This window comes from Synchiropus splendidus, chromosome 10 (assembly GCF_027744825.2).
Source record: "Synchiropus splendidus isolate RoL2022-P1 chromosome 10, RoL_Sspl_1.0, whole genome shotgun sequence".
Taxonomy (NCBI): domain Eukaryota; kingdom Metazoa; phylum Chordata; class Actinopteri; order Syngnathiformes; family Callionymidae; genus Synchiropus; species Synchiropus splendidus.
This window is the reverse complement of record NC_071343.1, coordinates 9694284-9707903: the sequence shown is the minus strand read 5'-3', so window position 1 is coordinate 9707903 and position 13620 is coordinate 9694284. Positions and strand designations below refer to the sequence as shown.

General features: G+C 41.9%; 1 protein-coding gene across 3 annotated transcripts in view; it reads right to left on the bottom strand.

Moving 5' to 3' along the window:
• The window catches only part of LOC128765922 (inactive dipeptidyl peptidase 10-like), a 133255-nt gene that overhangs the window by 19007 nt on the left and 100628 nt on the right, over nucleotides 1-13620 (bottom strand). For all 3 annotated transcript variants that reach the window (XM_053877172.1, XM_053877174.1, XM_053877173.1), the window contains exons 5-7: nucleotides 13014-13088; nucleotides 2724-2776; nucleotides 2439-2520 (exon numbers count right to left, since the gene is read on the bottom strand). In XM_053877172.1, coding sequence (XP_053733147.1) covers nucleotides 2439-2520; nucleotides 2724-2776; nucleotides 13014-13088 — 210 coding nt within the window. The remainder of the gene's footprint in view (nucleotides 1-2438; nucleotides 2521-2723; nucleotides 2777-13013; nucleotides 13089-13620) is intronic.

The following is a 13620-nucleotide window of genomic DNA, read 5'->3' as shown; positions in this document are numbered from 1 at the left end:
GGGCCGCGCGTTCGCGGTGATGAAGAGCGGCTAAGATGTGTTTTCTCAAAGGGGTCGGATCTGGTTGCAACACAGATCGATTTTCTGCCAGTAACAAACCCAACTTCCTGTCTTTGAAACTCGGTGTCACTCATGTATATTCATTTTTTACGGCTCCCACATTTCCTGAGACTTTTGTGGTTGTTTTTGAATGTATTGAATGATGAATTCAAGTTATTTGAGATGTCACATGACAGTTAGATATTGCAGCATGTGCTGTGTGGTTTTCAGTGCTGTTGCTTCATCAGTTATCCCAAACATTTTTATTAAAAGGAGCAATTCAATGACAATTCTATTCTGTTGACAAACTACTCAGTAGCACTTTTGTCAGACAGGAGTTTGAGGCTGCGATAAATAGCCTAAAAGGTCGTACAAACTAAGGATGCATCGGAGATTCCCGAGCAAACCAGCGAAGATTTCCGACTGAGCCGAGTCGAGCTTCTTGTCGCCTGGTGAAATACCAATGACACACGCCTTCATTCAGGAAACCCATTCCACAGTTTGCAGTGATTCACCAGGAGCACTGTGTGCAGCTACTTCAGTACTTAAGCAGTATTTTCAGTACATGTGAGTCAGCTGGACTGAAGTACACGAGCGAGGCTTCTGTGCATGTAGACAAACTGCAGCTACGACGTTGTGTCGATGATGTCGCACTTACGACATCATGTCTCAGGTCACTTTTAACTTTGATTTAAAATAAATGCCAGAAACTCCTTTATTATTTTTTATTATTATTGCTCCTTTATTATTTTAAAATTTATTCATCCTAAAAGAACGAGTGAATGGATTCTTGCTGTTCAAAAGAGTCACATCATTTACCTCATACAAATAACCGTCTTGGATTTAATAAATATTGACTGTCAATGTGAAAGTTCCAACATTTGTTTGTATTATACTGACATGAAGATGCTTTTTCCAGTACACAATCAGCAAACATGAGGGAAATATTAAAGCATACAGAGCACAGGCATCAGATTGCAATGGTACTGGTATTGGCATGCTCACAATTTCAGAAGTGAAAAATGTAAATCATTGTCTTTTGAAACAAATTCTACAGCTAATCGTTTCATTTTGTTTTACGTATTTGCAGATGGGAACAGGAGAATGTCAAGTCACTGAGCGGCACACGAGGTCTAACGCCATGTCTGGATGAGGAGAGCGACTCCACAGCTGTGGAGAGTATAAGAGCACAGCCTTGGTGGTGACTTCATGTACTGGTGGTATAATGAATGAGTCCTCTGACTGAACGCAGAGGCTGAAACTAAAAGGATTATTGACATTTCCTGCATGAGAAAATAGCATGAGCACCAGCAGCAGCAAAGCCTTTCGAAACGCTCCTGACATCTCCGTAATGTAAAGACGTACAATCCCAGCACATTACTTCACTTTGACTTTGAAGCAAACATCAAGTCATTGTGAGAGAAGTCGCTGCTCGGGCTAATGATGCTGTCTGTGCCTCTTCACAGCCAGAAATCCTTCACATTCATCGGCTGCCACTGACTTCCCGTCATAATGGCTTCCTAATGGAAGAGGATTTGATTTATGCGCTGGCACTTCATGCTAAAATGTGCGAGTGTGGACAAAGAAGCTCTGCTAAGCTGTAGATGGTTCTTCTGCTTGTGGAAGATAAAGACAAAGAAAATTTTTATTTTCTCGGATTTTGCAGGGAAAATTTGAAACACTCAAATTTATAAGTTGCCGTGACACAAACACATCCACATACACAGGATCACTAATACGATACGAAAAAAACATACAGACTGGACATAAAGATACACAAATGCTTCATGACTCATTTACATATAAAACCAAGAAAAAGGCTTACACAAAGACTACACACAAAAAAAAGGGCAAAATCACAGTAGCAAAATACATGAGAAGATGAACACAAAAGGACACATGACACCCACTGAAAAACCCTTTCCCCAGCCTCTCACCCTAAACTTAACCATCCAAAACAAATGGCTAATCTTAACCAGGACTTTGAAGCAAACCTAAACCCAATTACAATAAAGGAGTTCTTAAGAAGTTTAAATCCTCAAGGACTAAACCTGTGTGGTCCTGGGAAAGCAAGTTTCCCTCTCAAGTAGGTGTGTTTCCAAGAATTGTGCCCGACACATACACATTTGCATCTTCATGGAGACCGCTCATTGCCATAATGCTTTCCTAGAAAAATTGCCTCAAAAATAATTGTATATAATATATATAATAACCCAGATATTTTGAAGTCTTCATCCTCAAATTGAGGCTTAACCTCGTGGGGACCAGCCAAATTTCCCCACAATGTCATATGGTCCTGCCAAGGATAGTGTTTTGTCAAGAACTGGTCCCCACAAAGCAGGATAAACAAAGTCACAAAGACGAACTCGTACATACAGAGACAAGTAATAGCGTCTCACCAGCTGCTGTCCTTGAACACCCCAGGCAGCGTACTGGAGGACAGAGTTCTCCACCTCTGGAGGGTCCAGCTCCCAAACCTCCCTGGACACACAATGAGAGGGGAAGTCATGAGTGACAAGTGAGTCCTGAATTCGTCATGATTTCAAAAGTCTTGCTAGCAACGGCAATTGAAAAACGCAGCAATGATGAACGTGAAAAAGAAGGTGGTCCTCGTGTCTCTCTTTTTTTCCTTTTTGAAGTTAGTCTCTGACGGGGACTTATGCATGACAGAACTTGACACTTACCGAGTGTGAATGTTGTAGATACTGTAGGACGCCATGTAGGAGTGACGGTAAACCTGGAGGCGAATAAAGACAGATGGAGAGATTAAACCACCAGCGTCTGACACATTAACAAGAGGAGCAGCGGCGGCAACGCACAAAATTGACACTGTGACAGAGAAATGAAAAGAGGAAGGAAAAAACGCGGCATCAAACTAAACGGAGGGCTGGCTGGCTCCGTGATACAATCTGGAGACGATGCCATTTGCATGGGTGACAGCTCTGGGGACGAGAAGGCCGTCTCCGACACGCGCCTCTGCTCTGAGACGCCAGGAGACGACGGGAGCGCTCAAAGTGACGGAGCAGAGCGTGTCAAACTGTCTGGCTCCCCTCGTCTGGAAGCCGGAGCCTGACATGATAATAGAAGTGTAATCGCGGTTGATGAGGGGGACGCAGAAATAGGTTCCAGCAGCCATTTTCATCTTTAATCATGCCTCCGTTTTAGCCGCGGAACCAACGGAACCGCTGATAACTTGAGATGTGGCTGTCATTTTACAAAAAGCTAAGCAATTATAAGTTCTCAATAGCATTAAAGGATTTAGATGAACTCTGCTCCATCCAACAAAGGCCTATAGTCGACTCATATATGTGAGCACTTCTTCAGTGGAGGGTGAGAGAGCAAACTAGAAACTGGAAAAAATGGCTTAAAATGGTGACGTTCTAATATGAATCGCAGCACAAAGAATAGGTTGCTACACATTTTCGGATGTGTGAAAGATAAACAAGCTTGTCATTTTGACATTATGTGTAGGGAAATAGGTTTCAAAACATTCCCAAATACAGTGGTACCTCGGTTCTCGACCGCAATCTGTTCCAGACGGCCGTTCGAGAAGCGATTTGTTCGAAATCTGAATCAATTTTTTCCCATTACAATGAATGGAAAAAGGAATAATGCGTTCCAAGCCTTAAAATAGGCTTTTGTAGGAGTGAATGTAGAGTGTCTGCTGCAGGTGCGCTGTTCCTCTATGTGTGTGGCCGCTGCATGTGGGAGGGGTTGCCGAGTGAGTGACGTCTCTCCAGAAGTGAAGAGGTGCCCGGTGCGTGTCCAGCTCTGAATGTGCGCTTCTGTGCAGTTTGGCTGTGACAAAGTCATAAACCAAGTCACGCTCTGTCCCAGACTCGCCTCATCCCTGTCCCAGCTCCAGCCCACAACAGGACATCAAACCCTGGAGTGGAGGTGTGGAGAGCGAGCACCTCCCCTGTGACACTCTACCACGGTCCAGTGTGGAGACAGGAAAGGTTTTATACCCCAATATGAAGAAAAAACAGTCAGTAAATGTAGCTAACGGGACACGTCTGCATACAGAGGCTGCGTTATAGACAATAACAAAGCGCGTCGTAGGTCAGCTGATCGGTCCGCGCACGTTATGTTTTTTCTGGCTTTTTTCGGGGGCGTTCGAGTTCTGGATTTTCGTTCGAAATCAGAAGCAAAAAAATCTCCACATTTTTGTTCAAACTCCGATTTGTTCAAATTCCAGGACGTTCGAAAACCAAGGTAGTACTGTACTGGTGAAGTTGTTTGTTCTTTTAATTTCAGTCAACAGAGCCATGATGAAATGTTTGTTTCTGGAGAGTTTTTGATGTCAAATCTGTTGTTCAAGTAGCTAATAAGTGCGCTGGCTATCTCGACATAGTCGTGTTGGATTTCAATTCATATTCCTTCACATTCTCATGCAGGAGTTAGAATATCAACTACTCTGCTGTGCACTTTTGTGTCCCGGAGTGAAGAGAAAGTCAGTCGCATGTCGACACATTAAATTCAAGTATGTTTTGCGCTCTGCAACATTTTGTGAAGGGAGTGGGAAGCACGTCATCTAAAACCGGGGTTCTTAACCTTTTTGATCTCGGGGCCCGCCTTTCTCAGAACAAATGGACCCGGGGCCCGTTCAATAGAACTAATTCATTACTCTTGATTATGTAATCACCAACCATATTTAATCTACTTCAATGTAAACAATCCAAAATCTTGTGAAATTACATGCAGCCATGCGATCATCGCAAAGATATGTATTTGTCATCGAAACCAGTCCAACCAGTTGTAGAACGAGGTGCAAGTCACATTCATCAAATCCACTAAAGAAAAAAAAAAATACACTTCACGCAACGGTTGAGAAAATTGAAAAAAAAAAAAAAAAAAAAAGAATAAAATTCTGAATAAAATAAATATAATAAACCATGTCTAAATATCGTAAAATAAAAAAAATACTTTCTTTAAAATAAAAACAATATATAAGTGTAAATGAAATTATTGCAATAATAATTAATTTTCAAAACTGCTTCAACAGGTGGTTTCATGAACAGTTTTATTGTTGACGGCAGCATCACCTTCTTAATCTTTTTTCTTTCAGAACTTCGCCATAGTTGGTAACTCTCACAGATTTGCAGCTGTCAAGTCAATGCAGTGGCACACTACTGCCACCATAAAGTACGTGGCTCATGTATTAAAACTGAGCATCTCGCGGCCCTCACGGCCCAAAAGTGCAAAACAAAAAAACTTTTAGCGGCCCCGGCCCTATGACTCAGAATCACTGATCTAAAAGATGGAGGTTGGGGTTAGAGTTTAACATTCATTCTTGATAACTGCCTTTGTTTCTCAAATGCTCAAATTACAGCACCGTGACATAAGATGCTGTACATGGCACATGCCATCTGAAGTATACTGATGCTGGGAGCTCATGACCATCACGTCCTAACTCCAACCACTTCTTTTGTTTCTAGGCTTTAAAACATATCGCACTGTCATTTTTTTTAACAGGTTTCGAAAACAGGGTTCAGCATTAAGTGAAGTGATGTTGACAGACAAACAATGTGTGACAGTACACTGCAGCTGTCGCAACACTCTCCGTTGCAGCACAGACCTCCGAGAACACGGGAGCCACGGGGGAGAGAAAATGCAGCTAGGACTCTTTCATGTTGATAAAACACCTCACTCACTCATTTATATGTATCTTAAAATACAATTTGTAACAATCAAAAGAAAGGGGACCTCTGCGAAATGGAGAACTCTTACTTAGCTCCTCTATATGTAGAGTCGGTGCAGCTTTATTTTGAGTCCCTACTGGGTGACAGTGTGGATAAAGATGGATTTCTTCCATTTTTCAGTGATTCTTGTTCCCTCAAGCAGGTGCTGGTGCTCACATCCACCATCCTGTCTACCCGGCGTGTAAGCATCTGTATCTGTTTCCCAGAATCACACCCTGATGGGAAGCGAACAGGTGAGCAGTGTGCATGAGCTAAACTACACAAAGGTGCGGAAACACAAATGAGCTTCTTTGTCGCATTTATCGCTCTCACTGTCTGACAGATAAATGGCTTTGACAAAGGATCCGTGGTCCGTGTGTCGCTTCTCTGCGTATGAGTTGCCTGTCAGGGAAGCAGGAAGATACTGATGCTTCTACAATAGCAATGCTGTTCATTGAAAAAGGGCAGGGAAGTACCAGCCTCGACCACGATGCAGCAGACAAGCTAATATAGTGGAGCACCTGGTCGTCCCAGTGGGGGCCATCATGAAGCTCTCTCAGCAAGTTAAATGGATTGCACACCAACCAGTAAAGGAACAATACTCAGTGATGCCGAAGCACCTCCAAATATATCCTCAAATCAGCGGGACAGGTAGTGAGCATCAGGCAGGGGAGGAAGAAAAACAACCCTCACTCCAGAGAAAAGGCCATCAGCACCTTTTCATTTAGCCGAGGCCGTTACAGCAGAAGTATTGTGCACACCGGCGGCACAAACGAGAGCTTTAAGTGCTCCCTAGTACACATTGAGGGAATGAGCCAGAGGCTACAAGAGCTCTGCATCACTCTGGTAGCTCTTGTCCAAGATGGAGTTCATTTCAGGTCATTCCCCACAGGCTGTTAGCGCTCGCCTTTTGAATTTTTTATTCTCCTCCTTCTCACTCAGAGTGTCCAGTGGCTGCCGGCAACTTGCTTTACTGAACAGAGCGGCAAAGAGTTCATCAATAACCGGATGGATTCGATCACGGCCTTCTGCCTCCACCATAGGCTGTTAGAATCAAACATGGTTCCCTGGAAAAATCCCCGCAAATGAATTCAATGATTTAGCTGTTGATACAAATGTGAGTTGCAACAGGGACAACTCAAAACACCATTGTGTTCTCAGAGCCTCAGGAGGCAGTCGATGGAAAGATTTCGGACGTGTTTAGCTTGAATCCTTCACAGATTTGAAAGGAGTAGCTACAGAAAGTCGCCGGCAGACAACTCACACTTTCAGTCAATAAATAAGTGCTGCAAATTTACATTAACCTATGAGTCATGTGTCTGCTTGCCTCAGCTTGGTTAGTCTTAGCTGCTTCCTCATGGAAGAAGATCTTCTGTCTCATGGACTCACCATCATGTAATCGAGTTCTGTGTACTGGAATAAGTGTATGATGTTAGTACTGAGCAACATCACACTGTTTAAAACATATTAGTCTTAAATTTCGTCAACATTTTTCATGTTGATTTAAAATAGATTCAGTGAACATTTCAGCAAGATGGAGGGACTTGTTTTGAGATAATGCATCTTATCTTGTTCCATTATGAATTTCAAGGTAAAAGTAACTTTTTTTTTCTAGTTTTTGGATTTTGTTTTTTAACTACCTAAGCGACACGACACACCGACAGTGTCAAAAAAAAAAGAAAAAAAAATGCTTTGAATGTAGAAAGATTAAATACTGTCTACTTTTATGTAGCAGGATGCTATAATATTAGAAAAGCAACTCTGCTATTGAATATTATTTTGAATGAATGAGTCACACTGTGATAATAATTATACATAGTGAGAAAATAATGATTGCAGAAAGTTATCATCACTATCATAATTATTGTCAATTTTCCAGCTGATGCAAAAAAGCTAAAATTGGAGTTGTTTTGGTGTGTTTGCAAATACAAGCGCGGAGAAGTTAAATATAGAGCGACACACAGCACCACTTTCCATTAACAACATTCATCCTCAATCCTCAAAACTATTCAAAGTCTACAGCAACATAACAACGCGGAAAGTTGTCACCACACCACACTTCTACCTCAGAATGAAGTGATGTGCCTTATGTACAACAACATGAGATTCATAAGAAGTTTTTTTTTCGGGTGGCCCAAGTAGGAGAGAGCATGGTAGAGAACTTGCAAGTACCAATGACACTTGCGCTGGAAATTTCCTAAATCTCCAAAATGGGAGATGGTTTGCTTGTGGTCCCCTGAAAATATGTCTGTTTTCTTGATAACTGAAGCCTGAAAGACTGACTTAAGAGGATGCCGACACCCAGGAGTTAAACACTGAAGAAATCAGAGACGTTTAAAGAGTGCCGGGGGAGTTTCATTGATGGAGGTGTATAACGGCGGCTTGGCATCAGTCCACCCAGTCTAGAGGTGAAGACTGAATCGATAGTCATTTGGAGAAGCTCTCAGAAAGAATCAGGGGGAAATTTACTGGATGGAGTACAACACATCTGATAGATGCGACTGGTGAAATGCTCTGATCATGTTTTACACAATGACATGTTGAGGACAGTTTGAAAGCACAGAGAAAAAGAGCAGTCATCACTTTAGAACCATGCATTATTAAATTGATTGAATCTGTATAAATGTATGAGTAATATCATATATGTGCGAACTACCATGTTAAGTTAGCAAGTCAGCAAGAACAAGGTGGTTAGGACTTCTTAAGTTAAATTATTAATAATAAAAATACAACAAGACTGCATCTTTATTTATACTATATAAAGACGTTATATAGTATATATACATTTAAAGTATACATTTTAATGTACTTTGTTGAACTCAACAACTTGGTTGACTTTACCAGCAGAATATACAAAGAAAACAACTTTGCTTGAATGCTGTCACTTTACAAAGGATTCACTTGATGGGCTCCTGAACGGAAAAGCAATATCCCCAGTGTTTGATTCATTTAAGGCGTGATCTGAAATTCTGTCTGATGTGCTGACTATTTCCTCTCGCCTGTCTGTCTCATATTCTCCATTCTGTGCCCGTATTCCAGAGTTCACTGCAATCGCTGGAACATGGACGTGATACTAATAAATAAATCACGGAGAAATACGGAACATGACAAATGTGGCTCAACACTCGTGAATTTGAGACCCATTTTTGACAAGATCTGTTTGAGTTTGAGTCTGACAAAACTTTTTTATTTGGGTGTGAATCAACAGACTGGCACCACATATAGACATGTTCAGATCATATCTTTTTAACTGAAGGATGGAAGGGTAGTAACATTGATGGGCATCATGTTACAACCGAGGCTGACAAATAGATGAAAGGAGAAAACCAGTGAAGGGTCTGACTGATAAGAGTGGAAAGATAAAGCGAGCAAATAATGAAGGAATCGGAATGAGGAAATCGAGAGGTAGAAAATAGATGGAAAAAAAAACAAAATGATGGAGGAGCACAGCGAGAGAATGTCTCAAGGCTCACATGAAAAGAATAAAGGTAATGGTAGAAGGACAATTTGGGGGATAAGAGATGACCAGATTTTAGGAATGACAGGAAAGCATGAGCTTGACGGAGTGAAGAGGTGGAAAGAGAATTAAGACGAGATGGAAGAGAAAACAAAAGAAAGCAAGATGGACAGATGGGGCACAGAAGGACAGAAGAAAGAGCCATAGATCCAAGCCAGAAATGAAAGATTGATTTGGGGTGGATGAAACAGAAGATGTCTTAAAGGCAGATTTACAAAAGGAAAATAATGCTAGAAGAATATGTGGGTGGAATAATGCATATATTAAAAAAAAAAAAAATGAAAAGATGACAGGGTATTAAACAGGAAGTGAATTAGAGGAGTAAACATGGTTTGATCAAAGACGCAAAATGGAGATGTGTAAAAACATGGACAAATGGACATATTTCGTACAAAGATTCATAAAAAAATGAAGGCAGATTGGAGTATGAAATAAAAATAACAAGGAAATCTGACTGCCTTAAAATGATAATTTAATTCATTTAATTTCAAAAGGACTGTGATGTGAAGCTCAATTCTGAAAGGGGATTCAGTTAGGAACCAGAGAATTGTAAGACACCTGTGGGTTGAAAAAGCCAAACAAACAGGAGTTCGGGAGGTTAGAAGCCTTTTTTGGACTTAAATCACTCCTGGATACACATTCTGCATGATGATGATTCCTTATCCTCCATCACGCGGAGCAGCAACACTTTTCTCCAAAACACAAGGACAGGACAGTTTCATGACAGCATTGATGGGTTGGTGAGGTTTCATGAAACAGTGTGCTGATTTTCAGAGGCCACCAGATGGCACTGTCTGCGGGAACATGTTTGGATTTGAACAACTGAGTCAATGAAAGACCTTGATGATTGAGGCAGTTGATGTAAGCCATTAGTGGGCAATGACATTGGCTGAGGGGCCACGTTATATACTGTGACTGTAGGGAGGGGCCATCATGCAACCATAAAAAAAAATCCTTAATATGACAAGAAAACTAAATGGGGGAAAAATCAAGTGCTGACAGTCATATTATGTGCGTTTATGAAATTTCGTCTCATGAAAATAAAGCACAAACTGGCTCTTATTTTATGAAAAATACATTAGACATTAAAGATTCTGAATGTGTCTCAGACATTTCCAAATCCATTTTCAATTCCGATGTCCTTTAATGGACAGGCAATATGCACAAAATAGTCAAATGGAAATACAAAAACGTATAATAAAACAAGGAACTTATATTTTATTTGCACTCTAAAAAATTGCACACTAAAAAAATCATATTAAATAGTTAACATTACTACATTAATTAAAAAAAAAAATCATGTTAAAGTTTTACAGTTTTACGCTGACTCTGGGAGGGCCACATAAATGGGGCCGCATGAGGCCCCTGGGCCAGACTTTGCCCAGGTCTGATGTAAGCGGATGTCAATGACTCGGGGGGCCAGGAGGTTATCGACTTCCTAGTGAAAAAGAAATTACATTTCTTCATGTCTCACGTCACCACATCACAAGTCCTCATCCTAGCCTGCGATATGTTTCTGTCATTGCGCTCATTGAAAGCATTATATAAGTAAGAGCCAGAGTCAGAATTCTGGCTCCCACAGATTTCAGCAGGAGGCTTGATGATGATGGTGGAAAGAAGAGACATACAATCAGACCATAAGTCTGGAGCTTGACGCGAACTCCCTCCTTGTGGAGTGAGTGTATTGTTGAGGAATCTTAACAGGAGCTTGTAGTTGGGACCACACTGCATCAAAATGTCCACTTCTACAAACCCTTCTTGAGTTTACCTCTCAGAAGAAAGTTCTGTGTTTAGCAGAAGCTAAAGAGCATCATCATGGAGGGTGGAATAAAAATAACATCATGTTCAACAAGTCTTGGACGAAAAGTTCCCTCAGCAAGAACAAGGTGGTTGGGCCTTCTACCTTGACAATGACCCTGAATGAAGCCAGGTAAACAAAGTTGTGGCTTAGCAAGAAGCCTGTTATGGTCAGTGCGTGTCCAGGTCAGTCTCCAGACCTAAACCTGGCTTCAAAGAGGCAGCCCAGAATCTGGATGGATTTAGTAGCTTCCTGTCAAGGGCAAAAAGGGCAGAATCTACACAGCCATCATTGATCCTCACTATCTCTATCACCGTCTGGTACAGTCACGGACAAGAGCAGACTGCACTCTGTTGAGAAGGTGATCGGTTGCAGACTGCCACCTCTTCATGGCCTGTATGTCTCCAGGGCCCAGAGTCTTGCAGAGCCGACCCTTCTTTCCCTGGTTTTGGACTGTTTGTACCACTTCTTTCAGGCAGGAGGTTACGGTTAATCCAGACCAGAACCTCCCGTCACAAGAACAGCTTTTTCTCCTTGGCTGTCAGACTGATGAATTCGTGAACAGCCCTTTTTGTTTATTTATTAGTTACATCTATTATTATTGCTTATTTTTATAAATTATTCTTATTTTACATAAAGCTGATTCTGATTCTGAGGTACATGCCGCTGTATGAGTTCTGTAGTATTCTGTTAAGATTCACCCTTAATCTGGGACATTGTGAGTCAAAGGCTGCTAAGTTTGACTCTGTTTCTCTACCTCAACTGTCGCACATCTCGGTTCAACAGGGAAGAAAAAAATGGAAATATTGTGACTCGGTCTACACGGCTCGGGTCGCCATCGAACAGACCTTCGGCACTCCTTGACAAAATGTCACCTCCGCAGCCCATTAGATGTTGATAACAAACTGTTTGGAAAAAGAATATTCATTTTTCCTCATGAACAGTATCGCGGCATTCATAAAAACCCTCACTGTCAGAGGTGATTAGCCGCATTGTTCCGCGGCGTGAGTCTAAGCCCTCGTGCAAAACATGCAAATCAGATCTGATTAATCTTCCTGTCACCAAATCTCACAGTCAATCCCTTCCAGAGCCGCAGATCCAATTTACATATCTCCCCGCGTCTGATGGAAACCGGGTAATTATGGTTCAAGCTTGCCCTGCTGCGCAATTAGCGAGTGGACGTGACCTGGCAGCCGCCCGCCAGCCACGGCGGAATTCTAATCACCCCCTGACCGGAGAGCTCTCCGGCTCTGGTGAACCACGGGAGGAATTCTGGACAGATGGTCGGGCAGCAGAGAGGATGGGATTCAGAATATCAGATGACAATACCAAAGCCAGATCTGAGGACTGGAGAGGGTTGGAGAAGCTTTTGATCTGCTAGTTTTGTCTATTAATCTGCCTGTGGCTGCAACAAAGGCGAAAGCTTTCTCTAGCAACAATCCAAAGCCAACAACCGAACAACAGAAATGGTCCAAAATGAGCCACATGTAAGGAAAGATAGCCTCAAGAGTCCAACGTGAAAAAGATGAATTTTGGACGACGCTGCACAATGTAAATTATTTTGAATTTTCATTTCAAATATTGTCTTTTTTGAGTGCTTAACTTGCTCATTTTCATTTCATTTCTAATGATCGAAGTTTGTTTTATTCTCCATCCATAGGTTGCTTTGATGGAGGCCAGGAGGCAGCACATCAATACCTCACTTCCTCAGGCCAGAGTGCTCAAATGTGTGACTCCCTAAGTGCGGTGCAGCAAAGTTGAAGATGTTACTCTTGACAAGGGCAGAGTCTCCCCTGAGGTCCAAAACCTGAGCACCATTCTGAACCCCATGCAGCTTTGCCAGGCACACATGAATCACTGCCGGCATCCAAGGGCTTGTCCTTGCGTCCTAACCTAACAAAAATCCCCTGTGAACGGAGATGTATGGAGGCTCGCTTCATATAGTTCCTCTATATGTGTCGACAGTGATGAAACATACCTGTTTGACATCGTAGGCGAAGAGCACATACTTCAGGTCGGGTGAAACGGAATATTTTGCCACGTTGAAATTTACCTAGAAGAAGTCAGAGAGAGAAACATTAAAGTGTGTCATACACAGGCAGCGAATCATCATGAGTGAAGGGCAACTCAAACTATTGCTTCAAGTTTGTAAACAAGCAGCTTGGAGTCAAATGGTAACACACTACAGCATTTAACTGAAATAACTGAGATTTAATCTTATCTCTGACAATCTGGATTATGGGACTCTTCATCTTTAACACGATTTTGAGTGCGCTCTTAAGTGTCTACTTGTGGCACCCCGTCTTACTTGGAAGAGGCTCACACAAATGATCAAGTTTGTCAAACAGTAAGAAGTGATGGCTCGAGCTTTTACCTGGCAGAGACCATCTGTCAACTAAGCCTGAAACTACAGTCTCTTTTGGTCCAGTTACGCAGTAAGATATGCTGATTTGTCACCTGCACGTGAACAGGCACCGCCCACTGCACTCGGACTCGGCTGCTCGGGTGTCATTTAGACACACGCATTTATTTCTTGCTGCCAAAGAAATAGTTGGTTTTTCAAAATAGATCAAGCGCTGAAACTT